Source organism: Guillardia theta (assembly GCF_000315625.1).
Source record: "Guillardia theta CCMP2712 unplaced genomic scaffold GUITHscaffold_213, whole genome shotgun sequence".
NCBI classification, from domain to species: Eukaryota; class Cryptophyceae; order Pyrenomonadales; family Geminigeraceae; genus Guillardia; species Guillardia theta.
This window is the reverse complement of record NW_005434463.1, coordinates 68,715-88,395: the sequence shown is the minus strand read 5'-3', so window position 1 is coordinate 88,395 and position 19,681 is coordinate 68,715. Positions and strand designations below refer to the sequence as shown.

The 19,681-nt window shown below is 52.6% G+C and overlaps 7 protein-coding genes across 7 annotated transcripts; 3 read left to right on the top strand and 4 right to left on the bottom strand.

Moving 5' to 3' along the window:
• Nucleotides 1-56: 56 nt before the first annotated feature.
• On the bottom strand, nt 57-1,258 carry GUITHDRAFT_148434 (hypothetical protein; the record flags this gene model as incomplete). Its single annotated transcript, XM_005819645.1, has 2 exons — nt 57-249; nt 288-1,258. Coding segments are annotated over 2 exons (1,164 nt in total), but the record flags the coding sequence as incomplete, so codon positions are not given.
• A 2,973-nt stretch (nt 1,259-4,231) lies between these two features.
• GUITHDRAFT_121120 (hypothetical protein) lies at nt 4,232-5,512 on the top strand (the record flags this gene model as incomplete). Its single annotated transcript, XM_005819644.1, has 2 exons — nt 4,232-5,414; nt 5,463-5,512. 2 exons carry the CDS (start codon nt 4,232-4,234, stop codon nt 5,510-5,512), a joined length of 1,233 nt encoding a protein of 410 aa, XP_005819701.1.
• A 311-nt stretch (nt 5,513-5,823) lies between these two features.
• GUITHDRAFT_121119 (hypothetical protein) lies at nt 5,824-6,964 on the bottom strand (the record flags this gene model as incomplete). Its single annotated transcript, XM_005819643.1, has 5 exons — nt 5,824-5,925; nt 6,013-6,069; nt 6,568-6,645; nt 6,748-6,843; nt 6,899-6,964. 5 exons carry the CDS (start codon nt 6,962-6,964, stop codon nt 5,824-5,826), a joined length of 399 nt encoding a protein of 132 aa, XP_005819700.1.
• Nucleotides 6,965-8,051: 1,087 nt separating this feature from the next.
• On the top strand, nt 8,052-8,451 carry GUITHDRAFT_121118 (hypothetical protein; the record flags this gene model as incomplete). Its single annotated transcript, XM_005819642.1, has 2 exons — nt 8,052-8,138; nt 8,182-8,451. The coding sequence occupies 2 exons, from the start codon at nt 8,052-8,054 to the stop codon at nt 8,449-8,451; spliced, it is 357 nt and encodes a 118-aa protein (XP_005819699.1).
• A 546-nt stretch (nt 8,452-8,997) lies between these two features.
• On the bottom strand, nt 8,998-9,449 carry GUITHDRAFT_156260 (hypothetical protein). Its single transcript, XM_005819641.1, has one exon. The coding sequence runs from the start codon at nt 9,442-9,444 to the stop codon at nt 9,139-9,141; it is 306 nt and encodes a 101-aa protein (XP_005819698.1). The 5' UTR covers nt 9,445-9,449; the 3' UTR covers nt 8,998-9,138.
• Nucleotides 9,450-13,806: 4,357 nt separating this feature from the next.
• Nucleotides 13,807-15,040, top strand: GUITHDRAFT_166643 (hypothetical protein). The gene is made up of 10 exons (XM_005819640.1): nt 13,807-13,863; nt 13,914-14,021; nt 14,068-14,201; nt 14,250-14,296; nt 14,344-14,382; nt 14,429-14,487; nt 14,595-14,662; nt 14,742-14,787; nt 14,834-14,890; nt 14,937-15,040. The coding sequence occupies exons 1-10, from the start codon at nt 13,819-13,821 to the stop codon at nt 14,982-14,984; spliced, it is 651 nt and encodes a 216-aa protein (XP_005819697.1). The 5' UTR covers nt 13,807-13,818; the 3' UTR covers nt 14,985-15,040.
• Nucleotides 15,041-15,102: 62 nt separating this feature from the next.
• On the bottom strand, nt 15,103-18,865 carry SSRP1 (FACT complex subunit ssrp1; the record flags this gene model as incomplete). Its single annotated transcript, XM_005819639.1, has 32 exons — nt 15,103-15,125; nt 15,169-15,259; nt 15,304-15,345; nt 15,391-15,453; nt 15,496-15,594; nt 15,641-15,757; nt 15,808-15,906; nt 15,957-16,046; nt 16,092-16,148; nt 16,195-16,237; nt 16,291-16,323; nt 16,371-16,440; nt 16,490-16,547; nt 16,593-16,677; nt 16,742-16,788; nt 16,836-16,883; nt 16,943-17,011; nt 17,078-17,160; nt 17,211-17,400; nt 17,447-17,497; nt 17,542-17,595; nt 17,639-17,686; nt 17,737-17,788; nt 17,837-18,021; nt 18,075-18,146; nt 18,206-18,265; nt 18,313-18,366; nt 18,417-18,479; nt 18,529-18,573; nt 18,616-18,655; nt 18,704-18,763; nt 18,816-18,865. The coding sequence occupies 32 exons, from the start codon at nt 18,863-18,865 to the stop codon at nt 15,103-15,105; spliced, it is 2,241 nt and encodes a 746-aa protein (XP_005819696.1).
• Nucleotides 18,866-19,681: the final 816 nt, after the last annotated feature.

Sequence of the window (19,681 nt, the reverse complement as noted above, 5' to 3'; positions counted from 1 at the left end):
GAGAGAGAGAGAGAGAGGAGGAGGAGGAGGAAGAGGAGCAAGGACGGAGGGCGCACCTGTCCCTTGCCCGAGATGGTGTCCGGGTCCTTGGCGAGTCCGTTGCCGAACGGTTCTTCGATGACGTGACCGATCTCGTCGGTGACAAACAGGACCCAGCTGACGAAGGCTGTGATGAAGGGGACGAGCACGGGGCTCGTGTCCTTGACCAGCGCGAAGGGGAGGGTGAGGGTGTAGATGGAGAAGAAGCGGCTGGCGTAGCGGGAGTAGGAGAGGGGAGGGGAGTACACTTGATTTTCTCGCAGTCGCTCACGATCGATGCGAGCTTGTCCACCCGCTGCTCCAGCAGCTGCCAGACGATCTCCAGGTGCTCGTGCCGGGGCGCAAGGCGCAACTTGGAGATGCAGTTTGACATGCTGAGGAGGACAGTGACAGGCATCGTGCGGGAGGAGGCGACGATGTCGATGAGGGAGCTGTTGGCAGGGAGGTACGTGTTGATCACGGTCGCAATCTCCCGGCTGTTGCTCGTGCCCCGCAGGTGCTGCTTGAGGGTCACGGGGAAGACGGCGATGCTGGCAAGCAGCTCAGCTGCCGTCCGCCTGTCGAGGTTCGAGATGGCGATGCGGCCCATGTCACGGCAGGTGGAGGACAGCTCGGCCCACTTCCTCCTGCCCTCCCAGAACCTGTCGTACGCCTGGTCCGTGCGGAAGACAAGGAGGATAGAGAGGAAACCGCCGATGAGCTCGTGGGGCCACCCGGGGATCTCGAACTCGGTGACGTAGGTGAAGCCGCTGCTGGGCATGTCGCCGAGGTTGATGAAGGTGGTCACGGCGATGGAGCAGGCGATGGTGAAGGCCATCCGGTTCGTGATGCGCTCCAGCACGCGACTGCCCCATAGAGTCAGCAGCTCGTTCCACCAGTTGAAGCGACTCGTCTGGCTGAGCTGCGCCACAGGGATGCCGTCGTCTGTGAGCAGATCCCCCATGACGTTAGAGGAGGCGAACCACTCCCGGGTCAGCATCACGCTCGTGCTCTGACCTCCTCCTCCTCTTCCTCCTGCTCCTCCTTCCTCAGCTTCCTGCATCGCCATCCGCAGCTTGACTCCTCCTCCCAGTCTGGCATGAGGCCTACCCATGCTCTTCCTTGCACCTCGGATGCTCCATGCTCGCGCAAAAGCAGGCGAGGGAGAGAAGCACAGGATGGAAGGCAAGTTAAGGAGCAGTGCGAAGCAAACAGCAAGCTGCCTCAGTGTTGGTGCCATGCCGGTAACAGAGATTGGCAGCAACAGCTCTCAAGGGCTGACTCCTCCGTCTCCACTGAGACAACCAGGCGGTCCTCACGCGCAATGAACAATCTCACCAGCTTCTCTCCATCAACTTCCTTTCCTCCATCCTGTCGATGCTCGACCAGGTTTGCGCCGACCTGAGTTCAATCGTCAACCATCAATTATCTTGATCTTTCAAGACCCTGATACTCCCCTCCTATACCTCTCATCAGAATTTCTCACTTGATAGTCCTCATCTACCCTCCTCGCCTCTCCCTCTCCCTCTTCTGCTTCACATACCCTCTCTATCTCCTCCATTCCCCTCCTTCCCACCTCTTTAAAGGTTTATCCCTTCGCCCAATCCCTCATCTTTCTCTCTCTTTCTATGGTCCTCTTCAAACTCCCTGCCTCCTGCCCCCTGCCCCCTGCTCCTGCTCCTGCCTCCTGCCTCCTGCCTCCTGCCTCCTGCCTCCTGCCTCTGCCTCCCTTTCTCTGCCTCTTCCTGCCCCTTGCTCTTCCTTCTGCCCCCTGCTCTTCCTCCTGCCTCCTGCCTCCTGCATCCTCCTGCCTCCTGCCTCCTGCCTCCTCCTGCCTCCTGCATCCTGCATCCTACCTCCTGCATCCTGCTCTTCCTCCTGCCTCTTGCCTCCTGCCTCCTGCCTCCTCCTGCCTCCTGCCTCCTGCCTCCTGCTCTGCCTCCTCCTGCCCCTTGCTCTTCCTCCTGCATCCTGCTCTTCCTCCTGCCTCTTGCATCCTGCCTCTTGCCTCCTGCCTCCTTCTCCTCCTCCTCCTCCTCCTCCTGCCTCCTGCCTCCTGCATCCTGCATCCTGCTCTTCCTCCTGCTCCTGTCTCCTGCCTCCTGCCTCATGCTCCTCCTCCCTTTCTCTGCCTCCTCCTGCCTCCTGCTCTTCCTCCGGCCTCCTGCTCCTGCTCCTGCTCCTCCTCCTCCTCCTGCCTCCTGCCTCCTCCTGCCTCCTGCTCCTCCTCCTGCCTCCTGCTCCTCCTCCTGCCTCCTGCCTCCTGCCTTCTGCCTCCTGCCTCCTGCCTCCTCCTCCTCCCTTTCCCTGCCTCGATTGTTCGCTCCCTCACCTTTAGGCCTTGACTGAGTCCCCTCGGCTCTGAGTCGGCAGGCCGGCCCAGGCCCGGGCCCGGGCCCGGTGAGGTTCCGATCGGTGATCGTACTCACTCTACTTTTACTTAAAACTTTGAGTAAAACATGCTTATGACCGTTGTGTTAACGGTCAATGACGGTTTCAATTTGTAACGAGGATTGGCCGTTGTTTGTTCTTAACGGTCACGCGTTTTGGCTAGCAAGATCCGCTCCGACGGCCAAAGACGAGTCTGCCTCGGAGTTCTCTAGTTTTAGACTGGAATGTTGAGAAAAAAAAGATATTCCCTGCTAAACCACTCGATTTCAAGCTGTGGAGAGCGTCATATAAATTACCCCGGGGGCGTTGGGGCAGCATCAAATAATAGTGAGATGTCATAAGACATGCATTTCACTGCCCTGCAGAGATTATTTTTATTCTTTTTTTTCTTGAATTCCCTTCTAAATCACTTCTTTTCAATAGAGGTTTTTTGAAACCAGGTCTTCTGACGTTTCAACCAGTCGTTTAAAAGAAGGTTTTAGCAGCGTTCTATAAATTATCCCTTCCACTTGAAGGGGTCGGGGTCATGAATTCACCCCACCCATGATCCATTTTCTATGGTAAAAAGGGTGGGTCTATTTGGGGAGACATTGCACCCAACCCTACCCTGGAAGACCCTTTTTTCAAAGAGAGGTTTTTCTGGGGGGAATAGCATTTCCTATGACCTAGCTGTTACAACAGGGACTATCGATGTCCTAGGAAATCTACCCCAAAAAATTGTCCCGCACCTGAAGAAGGGTGGTATGTGGTAACACCGGTACTTAAGTATCAAAAACAGGCTCAAAAGGGGGGTACTTGAACTTCAAGGTGTTAGCGTGCATATCCGACGGGGTAGGGTGAAGTGTACCCCGATTACATCTGTTTTAAGATCAAAATTACCAAATATTTGTAGTGGTCATCTGAATTATTCAATATTAGATGGACAAATTGGTTGGAATCGCTCAAATGGGGTACGGATGGAAACTACAGCGTTTCAAGGGAGAAGAGAGCAGCGAGCATGGCTAGACGAGGAAGGAGAGGAGAAGAACGACGGAAAGGGGAGGAGCCAAGGGCAGAGCAGGACAGAACAAAGACGGAGAGAAGAGAGTAAGGGAGGGGAAGCAACGGGATGGGATGGGAAGGGGAAGCGAGCGAATGAGAGGGGAGGGGAGGGGAGGGGGGGGGGAGGAGAGGCGAGGCGAGCAATGAGAGATGAAGAAAAAGGGAGAGGACAGGAGAGGGGAGGAGAAGAAGGAGACGAGATAAAAGAAGAAGATGCAACAATTGGTATTGAATAGGGTCGATAGGATTTACTCGTAGCCTTTTCGAGCATAAACATTGCTTCCCCAACCAGAGGCAAATCACTCGATGATAATGTCCTCTTGTTATATGTGCTGTGTTGTGGAATTCCTTCTTGGCTTCGAAGAGCCATCGCTTTCTAATATGAATGTTCCAATCCATCGAGACTAAATCTTCCCTTGTATTGCTCTGCGACTCTCTCGCAGACGCTTAGCCTTGTCCTGATGTCTTATCAACCTCGAAACTATTTGAACTAATTCTATGAGCCTTTCTCCGCATCCTCACTGAAGTTTGTTCCAGGAAGAAATCGATGAGATTTATCTGTGGAGCAATCGATTTATCATAAGCTTGCTCTCTTCACAACATCAACTGGGATAAACAGGAAGAAATCGTTCTTCGTCGCGTTTGTTGGGCTCAGAACACCCCAAAGGAATCCGAACACAAAAAGAAGGCTGATCTTAGTATGAGGTGATGGGTAAGGCCGAACTTCGGTCGCTGTGTCTTTGAGTTGTACCTTGTTTGTAAAGATTGTTTTTGTTGAGTGATGAGTGCTACTGATCGCAGTGAGCAGCAAAACACGTCTGTCCCAGACAACCAGGGAGAGGCCTCGGCCCAGGCAGCCGCTCGGCCCGATGTCTTCAGTTCGGATCAGGAGCAGGACGGGGAGGGCTCTCAGAAGAGGCTGCAGGGGAAGAAACGCATCCTCAATGCTGAGCTGGCTTTCAAGATCTACTCTGAGAAGATCTCGGGGTTGGGGCACAAAACGGTGGAGAGCTGCTTCGTAGGAAGACGATACGGGATCAGCTCCAAGACGGTGCGAGACATCTGGGACAGGCGGACCTGGACACAAGCAACGAAATCGTTGTGGACGCCGGAGGAGCGACTGCAGGACGAGCAGATCGTGAGGCGACAACCTGGAAGGCCGTCGGGGTCCAAGGACACGAAGCCCAGGAGGCATAGGAACTTTCAGAAGGGCGGGAACAACGTGGGCAACTCGAGTCAGGAGGGGGAGAGCAGCAGAGGGAAGGAGGGCGCCAAGAGGAAGCAGCTGTGCGAGATGGAGGAGAAGGCTATCCGAGTGCTGAACGAAGAGCTCAGGTCCAAGATCGAGGACGGGGAGAAGACGAGCATGGGGGAGGGTTCGCAGAGCAGCGAGTCAAGTCGGATCTCCATGGACGCGCTCAACGACGACAACTCGAGCGACGATGTCGGACGGCAGGAGATGTCGGACGGCAAGACCAACAGCACGTCGGAAACCTCCCCGGTCACCACCAGCGGCTCCTGCCCCGCAGACAACACCGATGTGTCAGATTCCAGCTCCAACTCCAGCTCGCAGAACTACTCGCAGCGGGAGAGTCTGCAGATTGCGCTCAACGAGATCGCCAAGACAAGCGCGCAGATCGCACAGCTGCAGTACTTGCAACTGCAGCGGCAAGACCAGCTCTCCCTCCTCCTTCAGCTGCAACTTCTCCAAAACCAGGGAGGAAGCAGCATGCTGGGCAACATGGCAGCGCCGAGGACAGTGCCTGACATGTGGCAGGGGCAGCAGCAACTGCCTCCCATCCTCGCGGGGCTGCAGCAGGGAACTGCGATGAACATGCTCGGCGGGTTTGCGTCAGAAGGGAGAGCTACGTTAGGAGGGTCGATACTCGCAAGCAACGATGGAGGCAGCAGCGCGATGATGAGGAGTACGGAACGAACAATGTCAAGTGGAGAAGCGGCAACACGTAAGAATGGTGGTTGGGGAGGAGGGGATCACTGACGAGATGATACAGCTGGGGCTCGAGCTGGCGAGACAACAGGAGCGATGTGGATATGTCACTGACTTGAATGGCAGATGGTGGAAGCGACGGGAAGTAGTGCTCGTCGCTATGGTGGATGTACAGAAGTTTAGAGTAAACTTTTTCCCTTGTCATCGTATCTTGTTGACCTCACAACATCTCGTATCATCCTCGTGTGCTTTCCATTGCTCTCTCCCTCTCCCTCCTCTTCCAGCAACGAAGCATCGCCTCTCTCTCCCTCACTGTCTCTCTCTCTCTCTCTCCATCTCTCTTCCTGCTGCTCCCCGGCTGCTTCTGCCCTTTGTTCATGGTATTCCCTCCCGTCTATGATACAGCTGCATCGTCATCCACTCCTTCACTCCTGCACGGCAGTCGCGCAAGTCAGAACCGTCAGGTCGCTCTGGAGGTGCCGGAGCTTGTCGATGACTTGCTTCAGCGTCGCTTGTTTCTCCTTCAACTGGCATTGCGGTCAAACTTTACAGGAGTCCACCCCTCCCCCTCCCTTCCCGTTTCCTCCTCCGCCCCCCCCCTTCCGTCCACTGACCTCCTCCTTCAACGCATCTCGTTTGCCGATCAGCTCTTCCGATGCTGCACTCGTTTCCTGCATGGCACTGAGAAGAGCACAGCAAGGGGGGGGGAAGAGGAAGAGACAAGGATGAGCGAAGAAGAGCCATCGCAAGATCATGGTGTTTGAGGTCAGAGGAGAGAGATCGGTGAGAAGAAGGCAGGTTAGAAAAGGAGGAAGACGAGGGGACGTGAGGAGGAGCGGGAGGAAGGAGCGGGAGGTGGGGGGAGCAGGAGGAGGAGGAGGAGGAGGAGGAGCAGCAGCAGCAGCAGCAGCAGCAGCAGCAGCAGCAGCAGCAGCAGCAGCAGCAGCAGCAGCAGCAGCAGCAGCAGCAGCAGCAGCAGCAGCAGCAGCAGCAGCAGCAGCAGCAGCAGCAGCAGCAGCAGCAGCAGCAGCAGCAGCAGCAGCAGCAGCAGCAGCAGCAGCAGCAGCAGCAGCAGCAGCAGCAGCAGCAGCAGCAGCAGCAGCAGGAGTAGGTGATGGCGAGGGGGTGGAGAGGAGGACGAGGACGAGACGACGAGACGACGAGACGACCTGGCCATCAGCGGAGTCTACGGCAGCAGCAAGTGACTCGAGCTCCTTGAGGTGAAGGTTGAAGTGAAGGCGAAGATCCTGCAACTCAAGTCAAGAACAAGAGGCACCATGAGCCTGACGGACTCAGGAGGAGAGAAGGAGGAGAGGGGGGGGGGAAGAGAGGAGGAGGGGGGGCCTGACTTTGAGCTCCTCAGCTGCTCTGGTCAGGTTTGCATGAGGAGTCGCCATGTGGATCAGCGCGTTCTGCCATCCTTCCAGAAAATTTTCAAGCGCCTCCTGCACAATGAACCAGTTAGCTGCCATCTCCTGGCCCAACTCCATCCTTCCTCACTCTGTGTGTGAGGTCCCAAATGTCTTGCTCGTCCTCTAGCTTCTCCATGCCTCGCCTTTCCATCATGTTCTACAACCAACACTTCATCTTTCTCCATCTCGAACAACGGCTCTCCTCATTTCAAAAACCTTTTCTCTCTGTCTGCATCCTCTCTTTCAGTCTTCTCCTGCTTCTCCTCTCCCTCCACCCTCTGCTTCCCACTCCTGCCGCCGTGTCCCCCTTCCTCTTCGCCCTCTTCTCCCTCCCTCTCCTTCCATCCTCCCTCCTCCCTCCTCTCCCCTCATCATCTCTCCGTTCCTCCTCTCCTCTTCACCTGCCCTCTTGCCGCCGCCGCCGCCGCCGCCATTGGAGCGCGTGGTAGGAACGGGAAGACTCCACATAGAAGGATAGCTGATTTTACTTATAGAGCCACTTAGAAAACTTGAGACCATGGGGTCTAGGGTGCAAGAAATTGTCATGCTAACTTGAGTGGGCGGGCCGCGGCCCGGAGCACCCGGCCCGGCGGCCCGGGCCAGCGAACTTGTGGTCATCTGTACCAAAATTCTGTACCCCTACCCCCATCTTCAATTATACCCCACCCATGACCCTGATGATATCTTTGATAAAACACACAAGTACCCCTACTTTCTAGTGATTTTTTGATCCCTTGAGGTAACAATACTTTTGACTACCCACCCCGTAAGTGAATTTTTGACTTCACCCCTACCCCTTGTTACTCTATTCCCCCTTCCGCCCCCCTCCTTTGCGACAGCAGCACAAGCTCTCTGTGCCTCCCCTCCCCTCCTTGCCTTGCATTGCCTTGCCTCCCTGCCCTTCTCGCTCCTTCCCTTCTCCCCTTCCCTCCATTGTCTCCCCTTCTCTTGCCTCTCCTTCCCTTCCCTCCCTTTCGTTTCCTTCACTCCCTCACGTCCCTTCTCCCCGTCCCATCCCGTACCTATCGAAAGCAAAACCGCAGTTTGTCCTCTGACATTCGATTCCAGACTCGTCACATCGAAAGTACTCTCAACATTGCAATCGTGTTGCAAATTCTACTGATTGCCTTTTCTGCTGCCTTTCAAGTCATACGAGCGATATCGCTATCTAATCTCAGTAGGGACTGGTACAAGTTGGTTCAAGGATTGAGATTGATTCTTCAAGTAGCAGCAGCTGAAGCATGTCACTAACAAAGGGCTTGAATGACTTCCATCGGGCTGTGCTCAGTTCTCCCAAGCTGTCCTGCGTTCTGGTATCCATCCATGCTGTGAGCTTGCTTGTTAGCACTGCGCTGCTTGACTGTCAGGCAGCAGCCACCAACCCGAACACTGAGCAAGCGAAGAACCTCCAAGGAGAAGGTCCTGCAGAACCTGCTGGTTTCAGACAAGGTAAAGGAGATTGAGAGCTGCCTGGAGAGCAGATCAGACATGGCGAGGATGGTGAGAGCGCGATGCGAGAGCAGAGACAAAGACGTCAGTTGGATGTCCATGAGCAAGGGACTCAACTCGAATCTCTACATGGAAACCAACAACTTTCCCGAGCCTGAGATCAGCATCAGCACAGAAAAGAAGATTTGGTAACTGCCTGTTGGCACAATACCACCTAGTGTACAGTCTCGTATTCGGTAAAGCGATCTTTGTTACAACGATGCAAATGACATTGACATTTCTTTTGCAGTGAAATATGCATTGGAGTGATTTCCACTTTCCACAAGTATCGTGTATGGCCTACACCTGTGTTGGCATTGGCCAGCTCTCAACGGACCATGATGATCGTAGTTTTAACGACAAAGATAGTAAACTAAAATCAGTTGACTTGTATCGGTTCGTATCATGTCGGGTCCGAGAACTCTTGGTAGGGCAGGAATCCTCGTGAAGGCAGCTCGGAAGCAATGGGCTCGCTCACTACAACGTGAGTACTCCATCATGTTAACTCGTTAGTTGTCTCCTTCTGCAAACCTCTCGTTCTGGAGATGCTCATGATGATTGTGATTGAGTTTGAGGTCAAGCACAAAATGTTGTGGTGTCTCTCAGACATTTCCTCCTACCCAGTTCCGCAGCACCATCACGGAGCGCAGGCAACACCGAGTGTTGCCACGAGTGTTGCCAACTGATAGACAAAGGGATAAAATACATTCAGTTCATTGACATGATAGACAAGAACTTGTTAATGGTTACTAGCCTAGAATACATAGAGCTCCTTGGCATAACAGGCCATGGCTCGTCGGTGCTGCAGGAACCAGGACCTTCAAAGAGTCCGATTCCAAGCTACTGTCTATAATACAGGTCATTTTTGTGAAAGAGGTCGTCCCAGGTGATGATGTCATCTTTGCATGGTTGTTTGCTCATCAGAGGCGCGTTGACCACTCGGAAGGCCATGAGCTCATTGGGGTGAGAGATCTCTCGGGAGTAATCCAGCGTCTCTGTTCCACGGTTTGCTGCAGCGTACTCGGCGGGCTGGGAGCCGACGGGGCTTGTCTGGTGAGAGATGGACTGGATGAGGCGGACAGGGAATCCTCTTGCGAAGAGAAGACGGACCGGGGAGAGAACAGCTTTGCTTCCTCCGAAATGCATGCTTGATGGGGATAGACGAGCGGTCAGGGCAGTGAAGGTTTTATATGGGGGGATTCAGGTATATCAGGACTCGAGTAAAGCGGGGGGTAGGGTGAGGACCAGACACTACTGACGAGAGAGTAGAGTGGGTAGTCCGGGAGAATCAATTGGGAGTGGGCTAGGATGATGGGTAGGGGTAGTGGTAAAAGGGTACAAAAATTGAACCAATGACAGGTGCAAGAACCCGTGGTCTGTCTTTTCTCATCCAATACAAATATATGAGGGGGTTCTCAATGTCAGGGTGGGGTGCTGATGGATGGGGGTAGGGTGGGGTGGGGTTGAGCTACCAGTTTGTTCCTTGTCATGCAATCTGTAATCAGAAACGAAACCAAGTCTTTTCAATCTTTTTATGTGTATCTGCAACCTTTTCCAATCGAAAACTTGTTTTTTCGAAACTCTTCTAATGGAACAGCACCGGTACTTTTCCCATAAAAGAGGGTAGGGGGTCATTTCCGGAGAGTCGCATCGGTTAGGTGACTACATGATTCTCTCTAGTGTGTTTCTAGCAGACCCCAAGAGTTTATATGGGGTGGGGTAGGAAGGGAGGATTTACTAAGTGGGTCTCTAATCTCAAAGCGCCATCCTTTCCCCTCCCTCATTTTCCGCTCAAACCTTTTGCTACGCACAGACGACACGAAAGCAGCGTCCCTTCCCTAACGCCACCTTGCAGTACCTCTAATCCCCACCTCCTCACTTCCACAAAATCACCCCCTGTTATCCCCAAGGAGATTCAGTCCTTGAGTACCCCTACCCCCTGAATGTGAAATCCCCGGAGGTCCGGCGGGGCCGGGCAGGGCACGGCGCGCGTTGGCCTACTACTATCATATAGTCCAGACACCTCCCTACACTACCCCCTCGTACTCAATTTAGGGACCTTGAGTAATACTACCATACATACCAAGGGTATGATATTCTTCAAGTCCTGCATTATTCCCAGATAATGATCTCAATGACTACAAGCCCAGAGTGAACCTCCCCCATCCCCCCCACCCGACAACCGTCGCTGACTACCCCTACCGAATATCTTCCTTGTATCGGCGCCTGGTGCAGGAGGCCGTCCAATTATGATGAGGGAGGAACTGGGGGCCGTATGATATTTTACTTAACTTTGAGTAAAATATTGTTTATGTAAGTTACTTAACTTTGAGTAAAAGATTGCAGTCACGGCGGCATGGAGCAAACGCCGGCGGGACACTCTTTTACTCGATATTTTATAGTATATTTATTGTTGAAGATAAAGTTCTATAAATTCTGGTAGATCCCTCTAAAACCGAACACATAAAAATATGATCCTGAAGAAATCACCTACCAATGGAAAGAGACGAGTTGGGCCCCATCAGGTTCCTTGCTGCTTCCTACGTGCCAGTGACCTGCCATGTGTAGCTTGCTAGTCGTCTGCGACATGTTTGAGGGGAGGATTCCAAACGAGCTCTGCAAGGGGGGAGAGAAAGAGATCAAAGGGGTAGACAAAGAGATCAAGCAGATCGGGGAAGAGATCATGTGTTTAGGTCTACAGGATCCGAGGAGACAAGCCGTACTTCGTAAAGAAAAGGAGCAGCTTCGCAAGAAAGAGGAGCAGCTTCGAAACCGTCTTCAATTGAAACAGGTGCACCATCCAAAAGTGGTTTTTCAGTGAAAAGAACTGCTTGGACAGAGTCAGATGCTGGACTTGATCGCATGGGCCAAGATCCTTCCCTCGTTAGAGACAAATTTGGATCTTAGTCAAGCAGGATAGAGGGAGGATCGTAAAATTTTCACCAACGATCGAGCATTACTGAATCCAAGTCCTGGGCCAGCAGGGCAGCTGATGCTCTACTGCAGGGAAAGCTTCAATGAGCAATGGCGTTTCCTTGAGGGAAGGTGTGCAAGGAAGGATGTTTGGGTTGGATCCTAGGCCCTCCGGTGACAGGGAAGACGACAATGACGACATGTTTCCTGCTATGGAAGAGCATGGAAGCGAGATGGAGGGTGATGTGCGTACGATCTGAAGTGCGGGTCCTGTTAGCCTGATACAGGTGGTTGACGGGAACGAGAGAAGGTGCGACTTTACTATGAAGAGAGCAGGGGACGAGATAGAGGACTTCCTTGAAGGATGGGGAGAGGTCAGCTAAAAGGACCTTCTGTCCTTGGACGAGTATTCTGAGCAGGAAATGATAGAAAAGATCGAGGAAATGAGAGTAGGCTCGTGGATGCTCGAGGAGTACAAGGAAACCGTCAAGCAGGACCTTCTGTACAAGAGTGTTGCTAACATGATGGGATTCGGCTTGGAAACGAGGAATACGATGAGGAAGCAGGAGACCGAACAGGAGAGAAGAGCGAGAGAGGTTGAGTCCAAATATCAAGATTGTTGCAGGCTCATGTCGGTACATGTTCCAATGCACGACAGTAGAGTATAATTTTGAAATGGGCCGATGGATTTGAAAACGGGAGACCGAGCAAAGCGGATGACAAGGATGCACTTCTAGTAGAGTTTATTGCAACTTCAAGACAGTATTCGCCTCAAGCACACCCGAACTAAGACACAAACACACACAAGAGTCACACCTACAAGTTTCTCAAGTTGAACCTTCACTGAGTCAGCGCAGTTCAACAAGAACTTCGGAACTTACATTGGACTTCTCAGTCTACTAAAAGGGAAGCGGTTCTCACTTCTCACACACACTGAGACTCACTGAAAGCGACTCCTGGACTGGCCCGGCACAGAGGCGTCTCACACAGTCGTGGCACAGATTCCAAAGGGGAACAGGATCGCCGGGGGCCCGGTACAGAGGAGAGAGCCTGGAGATGATTCAAGAATATGATAAGAAGCAAAATCCACACTGATCCTGATAGGTTTGATAGCAGCCGCGCCGCGTAAGGCTGACCGGGATTCGGGAACAGCCAGGCTCTGGGCCCCCGCCACTGGCAACAGGCACCGTACCACCGCGCGGCCGGGAGTCCGTCCGGTGACCGTGGCACTGGCCGGCCGGGCAGTGGCAGGCTGCTGCGGGCCGCTCAGCGGCTGCCGGCCCCCCGGGCCCGGCCCGCCGGAGTCCGGGCCGGGCCGCCCGCGCCGCGGCGCCACTCCGAGCCGGGGCCGGGCCCGGCGGCCTCAGTTTTTGTACTACAACGCGATTCAAGTGATGCCGGGTCAGAGTGGGTTAGTTCTTGTGACTTGTTTCGTCAATTTCATTTTGTCCTGTATATTTGAAATTATAGAGAACATATTCCAAGTGTTGCAACGAAATTTCCCAGAGGTCAGCCCTTTCCAAAACGATGTTGGTACTATTGAAAATGTTTTTTGAAATTTGAACTTTTCCATTGAGACAAAAATATATATTGAAAACACAGCAAGGGTCGCATCACATCGTTGGCAGGCCAGATGTACGAAACAGGAATCCAGAAATGTACATGCTAAATTTGAAATTACAACAAATAATTTGAAACACATATTTAGTTGGTCGAATATTCTTAGAGGTCCAAGGATTGAAGCTGCCAGGCGAACGTAGGCGATGGAAATATCGTCTATTAGACTAATAAATAACTTTATAGGTTGCTAATAGTCTAATCAGAGCAATTGCCTAGACATTATATGACTTATTAAGGGATATGTTTCCTAAAGGACAACGAAGAAATCAAGGATGCAGTTTATAACCTTGATCTTACTTAAATAAAATAAAGACTTGAGCCAATAATCCAAAAATTTAATTCTTTGTTATTTTAACAGATATCTGTTATATGGGATCCATCAGTGATACTTTATTAGAAGATATATAGGTTAATAACACGCAGGGGGCTTGCAGGGTGGCCATGAGAGAGGAAGCAGCTGCGTGGGTGCGGAAGCGAAGATGGCGATGACAGAGAAGGAGAAGAGGAAAAGATGCGCTGACATGGAACATGGCGATTGATGACGATGAAGTATCAGCGACCAAGGATGGTGGATGGAGGATGAAGGGCGAGGACCATGAAGAAGGGAGATGGAAATGGAGACAGGGGTTGAAATGGAACAAAGAGAATGGAAAAGGCATCAGGAAGGAGATTGGAACAGAGAGGTTCATACAAGAGAAATGCAGAAGATAATGATGAAACAAGATCAAGAGTGAACATGTATATCCTAGCCTGAGGGATGAATCCTTACATGTAGCATCTTTGTGACGGAAAGCTTTGCGACTGGCAATACGCTAGTTCGGAAGGCAGGCAGGCAGGCAGGCAGGCAGGCAGGCAGGCAGGCAGGCAGGCATAGACAGTCGTGGTTTAAGGTTTAGTGGTTAAGGGGCGCTCATGCATGGGTGTTGAACTATGATTGCATCGCTTGCGGCTGAGACTGAATGCACGTTTGCATTCCAGACGACGAGAATGCGCTGTGCATTGCTGCTTGCCGCTGTCTCTTGCTTCGCCCAGGTGAAGCGGAGGAAGCAGAGCTGAGAGTTGCTGACGGGTGAGTGGAGTAGACATCAACTGCCTTCCTGTCCTCCACGTCGTTGAGGCTTCGCAACACTGCGCCCGCACCATGCTGCTCTTCGAGCAAGAGGCTTCAGCTCCGCATGGGGAAGGAAGTGGTGGGAGAGCGGAGGATACAAGTGACTTGCCTGATGCTCGTGGCAGTTTGACGTGAACCCCGAGGGAGAGGAGAGGCACCATCCTTACTTCGATGCTCCCGAGGAGAGGCTCGCCTCAGCCGGCAAGCTCCACGTCAACGAGCCTCCTCCCGACGTCAAGCCCATGGACAACTTCCGCAGGTAAACTGCGATGCTGTTCGCCCGCTGCATGGCTAACTGTGCGGGAAGGAACCATCCTGACTTCGACTCTCCTCCCGAGAAGATGCTCGAGGCCGGTGAGCTGGACAAGCCCAGCATGTGTGTGTTGCTGACGCTCGTGCAGGAAACGTCAAGGGAAAGGGAGTCGCAGCTGCTGTAGGAGGTGAAAGTCACCGAGCCCACTTGTGAGCGACCTGACGGTCCTGCAGGCGATATTGACAGCCCGGTGTTTGAGCCCGCGTTCTTCGATGCTCCCCTCGAGAAGATTGTGAGCCCGCCCCCGCCCCCTCCCCTTCCCCGTCCCCTTCCCCTTCTTCCTCTCCCCCTGTCTCTCTTCTCTCCCTCTCAGCTCCTCCTGGCTCATGCGCTCGCCAGGCCGAGGCTGGCAACATCCACGTGAACGAGCAGCCTCCTGACGTGCAGCCCATGGACAACTTCCGAAGGTTTGACTCCCAACGCTCCCCCCATTGCTGCCCTCGTCGTTTTCTCTCGCTCGACCTGATAGCGCTTACGAGAGCGCAGGAGGCATCCTGACTTCGACGCTCCTGTCGAGAAGATGATCGAGGCGGTCAGGCCCCTGCTGCGGCTAAGAAGAGACTGACATGATGCGGCAGGGCAACGTGCAGCCATCAGAGTTTGCGATGAAGAAGACTGTGACGGGAAGCGGGGAAGTGAGTGGCTCACCCTGAGAGTCCAGCATGATGAAACGAGGCGCAGGATTCGAAGCTTGGTCCCTACGACATCAACGACGTCGAAGACGACTAGAGTGACAGGACACAAGTTTGTTATCGCAATGACAGTGAAGCATCGGCGTGTCTGTCTGTCGCTCTCGTAGAAACATTTACACATAGAGCATGGAGGTTCAAGTGCGGCCGATGAAGTTTCAATCAGAGTCCTCCGATTCACCTGCAAGGCGTGAGGAGGAGCGTCAGAGTGTCTGCTGTGGTACCTGAGTCTTCCTCTCCCGCCTTCTCGAACTCTTCGAGCGAGGGACCTTTCTTCTTGTACTCCTCCGTCTCCCGTTTGAACCGTTCCTTGTCCTGCCATCTCACGTTACGTCGACCAAGGCGCGCGCACGTCGGACCTCTCTAGCCTTCTCCTCCCACTCCTTCTTCTCCTCGGCATCCTTGGAACATCGTTAGAGCTACGACGGCTACGAGCCTTGCCATACGATCTCCTTCCACTTTTCTCCCAGCTGCTGCATCACCGCCTTCATGGGCAAGTCGGGGTTGGCCTGCGCGTCGTGAGCTCGGGGAGCAGCAGCGACTCTCTTCACCTTCCTCATCTTCTCACGAGCTTCTTGCGACCACAGCATGTACGCGTTTTGCCCTCTCTTGGGAGCATTGGGGTCCTTCTTGGCCTTCTTGGCCTTCCCCTGTCATGGCAGTCAAGCACTTTGACATGCAGGGCGAAGCCGCTACCTCCTTCTCGTCCTCCCCCTTTCGCTTCTTGCCGGCCCCACCGCTGCTGCTGGGGTTCTCCTTGTCGTACTTGGCCTTGTCCTCCTTGTACTTGGACGCAAGTTTCGCGGCCTCCTCCTGGGGTCCAGTGAGAAACGTCAGCAGGAGACGCGGGTCGACGCCAGGACCTCGAAGGGCTTCTTCTCATCAGACGACAAGTTCTTCCAGATCTCAGAGATCTTTCCGTTGACCTCAGTGAACTTGATATCAGGGTTCTCTTTGACGATCTGTAGTCGAAACATCTCAGCACACCAGCCGATGGAGCGACTCAACCCACGTCCTCTCGCTTAGCATCACAGAAGAGAAGCCAGGCAGATTTCGGCCTCTTGGGCGCATTCGGATCTTTCTTTTGCCGCTTGGTTGAAGTCTGGTCCTCAAACATCAGCACAGCCAGGGGCAGCGGTTTGCAGACCTCCTCCTTCTCCTCCTTCTTGGATTTCTTCGCCTTCACCTCCTTCGACTTGGGCGCCTGGGCAAGGTGAGGCGGAAGGCAACGACCAGCTGCTGCCCTTCACCTTCTTGCTCTTCTTCTTCGTGTCCTCGTCGCTCTCTCCCTCGCTGCTCATGAGTGAGTACATGCAGGGACGAGGCTGTGAGTTGCTCATCCGCACCTCGATCCCTCCTCATCCGCGCTGCTCTCCTCACTGACATACAAGCTTCAAAACCTCGAAACGACCCTTAGCGACTTCACCTGCTGGACTCAGACTTGCCCTCGAAGTCTTCATCCTCGGAGGAGGATTCGTCATCCTCGTCATCTTGACCTGCACACGACAACATCATCCTCTATGACCGCCGACCGACTGATGGCACCAGCTTCCGCCGCCAGACGGTTCTTGATGTGCTTGTCGTCGTCATCATTCCCCGCATCCTTCTCGCGCTGTCACGACCGGAGGCTCATCAGAGTCGCGGGTACCTTAAGTTCTTCCTCTTCGTCTGAGTCATCATCTTCGATCCTCATCTTCTTGCCGTCGAACATGTGCTCGCACACACTCCTGAACCTGGCGGGCCAGCGAGTCAGAGGCTTCTGACCTCTGACTTTCCAATCCTTCAGAGAGCACTCACCATCCCCGAATGTTCTTCAACTCGGACTTGTTAATGTTGTTGAAGTCCTGCAATCTCCAATGAGACACAAACTCCTTGAAATTTTCTTTCGTACCTGGCTCTTCCCATTGTCTAGCTTGATCTTGAAATCGAAAGTCGTTGACTATTCGCAGACCCTCCCATCAGACGAGGCAAGGAATCAGATTTGCATAGGATACAAACCTGTGTGAACTGATCCTTTCTGTCGAACACGATTGTTTCAACTTGCTCGTACATGATGACTTGAGGTGGCTGAGCAAAACAGAAACAGCACGGGTCAAACCTTGCCTGAACAAGCCAACAGGAAATTGAAACTACCGATTCAAGGAAGACAAAACACTTGTCCAGAAAGTAGAGATATCCTTTGGATGCACCAATACAGGCAGACACTGCAAAACTTTCTGTAGTGAAAGTGTCAACTTGAGGATAGAATGATTCCAGCAATGTCCACCTTCGTCTCGATTTGATTGGAATTGAGATTTTTCGTAGAGCTGTGAAGTGATGAAGTGAATCCAACAAACACTCAAGGAATGACCGGCGACCTTCAACTTAGATTCGGACGCCAACGCCAAGAACTGAAAGAGACTGCCAAGGATGTCGACGCTCTTGCCAGTCATCGTCGGCTGAATCGCATCCTTCACCTGTTTCCGCGTTGAGGTTTTCTCGAAGGATACTCCATCTTACAACCTTGCCCGGAATGTCCTTCCAGTCGAAGTTCTTGGGAAGAGTTACAGGAACCTAGACGGAAGCTCATTCATGAGACAGTCTGGCAGTCAAGGGACCTTGTCATCCTCATCCTTTTCTGGAAAATGAAGGACCACATGATGATACATCGTCTTGAGCCAAAGTCACTGCGAAGCTTCACTGCCATCAACTCACCTGTCCCTTTCTGAGTGGAGGGTCCAGCGACAAGATGAGGAGCGTTCCCTGAGCAAACAACACGTTTCATGTGACGATCGGGAATCAACGACATATACCCGAGCTCCTTGCACAGACGGGACCTTGCACAACTTTGTGACGTGCTTGTACCTGCCATACTTTGAGGTCTGATTGCCTTTGGGAGCTCGTTCAACTCACTTGACGCTGAAGTCATAGGAAGACCCATGGAGCTTGAAGATGTTCAAGTACAAAGAAACGTCGAAAGTGGTCTTGGGTGAGCGACACCTGACCTGTGTGAAAATACTGATCTTTTCGCCCCCGGATTCCTTGGAGACGTATTCTTTGATTCTATCATGAAAGATTTCGACTCCCTTCTTGTTGCTCTGCAATTGAACACGGATCAGAGAATCATCCTAGTTGTGTGCGGAGCGAATACATCAGCATCGTCTTCGTCCATACCCTCTGTTGGGGGCACGTAGAACCTCATTTCGATAAGACTTTCATGTCTCTGAAACACGATTGACATGAGTTCAACCGGTGTAAAGGTTTTTGATTTCTCGCATTTACCTTGCTCAGGCCCTCCGTTTGTCTGAACTCAAGAACCATTTCATCTTTTTGCGGAATGACCTGGATCGTCTTCAGTCGACAGCATGACAGACAGTAAGCCATTTCACCTGAGAGTTGGACAAGTCCGACAACGAGATATCGAAAGCTTTCTTTCCATCGATCTGGAACTTGAGTTTACGAGAAATGCAACCGCATAGAAAAATAATTCTACGTGGAAATTCAGTTCTTCCCCTTCCAACTTCAATTTTCCAAAGTTTTTCCCTTGTACATCAACCTAGAACTTCATGTCAGACTGGATTCTGTCGAGTGGCTGGCAGGCATACTTTGACTGTCTTGAGTTCAACTTTGAAAAGCTTGGAACAGGTTTCCTGGCAACAGATTCACCAGAATCGAAACACATCTGCCTTCACCTTCAAGTTCTTTGATTCGCTGGGCTCGAATCCCTCGAATCTGTCTTAAATGAGCATGTCCGTGATTGAACGGTCGATCAAGGCAAACCTTGTCACTGATCCATTCGATTGGATCAATCTCAGCTGACCAGTCTTTCCCGTTCGGCACCTTGAAATATAACTCTTACTATTCTGGCAGCACGAGCCAAGTATGAGCACACCATTCTGCTCGCTCAACATCGGCTTTCATGATCTTAACGGTATACGACATCTCGTTTGCCTGCCACACCACCAGTGACCAAGAGCGATTCAGGAGTAACTGCTTGCCTCCCAGTAAGCTCCATCATCCTTGAACTCAAGCTTCCCCATGAATCCTCCATCTTTGTTCCCGCACTTGACTTCGTAGATTTGCATGCTCAAGGCACCACCTTGACTCAATCGCTAGGATGTGACGCAGATCTCTCCCTTCCACAAACTGCACAAGACGATCAGCGATGAAACGACATGCAAACGGTTACAAGACATCACAAGCTGATCAACTGGTGTTGCTGCTACTCTTTTATAGGTATCATTCATGTAAGATATCCTCATTGAACAAAAAACTGAAGCATGGAATCACTCCCTCCCTCCCTCCCTCCCACCCTCCCTCCCTCCCTCCCTCTCTTCCCTTTGCATCCCTCTCCCCCTCCTCCCTCACTCTCTCTCCCTCCCCCTCCTCCCCCACCCTGCCTCTCCCCCTATCCCACACCTCTCTCCCTCTCCCTCTTGCCTTCCCTGCCTCTTTCCCTGAACCTCCCCCACCCTTCTCTTCCCCTCTCTCTCCCTCCTCTCTCTCCCTCTCCCTCTCCCTCTCCCTCTCCCTCTCCCGCTCTTCTCGTTCTCCATCGCTCTTCTGCATGCGTAGCACTAGATTTCCCGCGCTTTTTGCTCTGAAACGTTGTCTTTGTCAATTAAATTTTATGGTAAATTTTGAAATTATGAGAACAAGTTTCGAGCATGGTAAGAAACCTGCTAAGAGGAGAAGGGAACAAGAGGGAACTTCGAAGGTTATGAGTCGCATTATCATCTCAGTGCATGACGCCGCCGG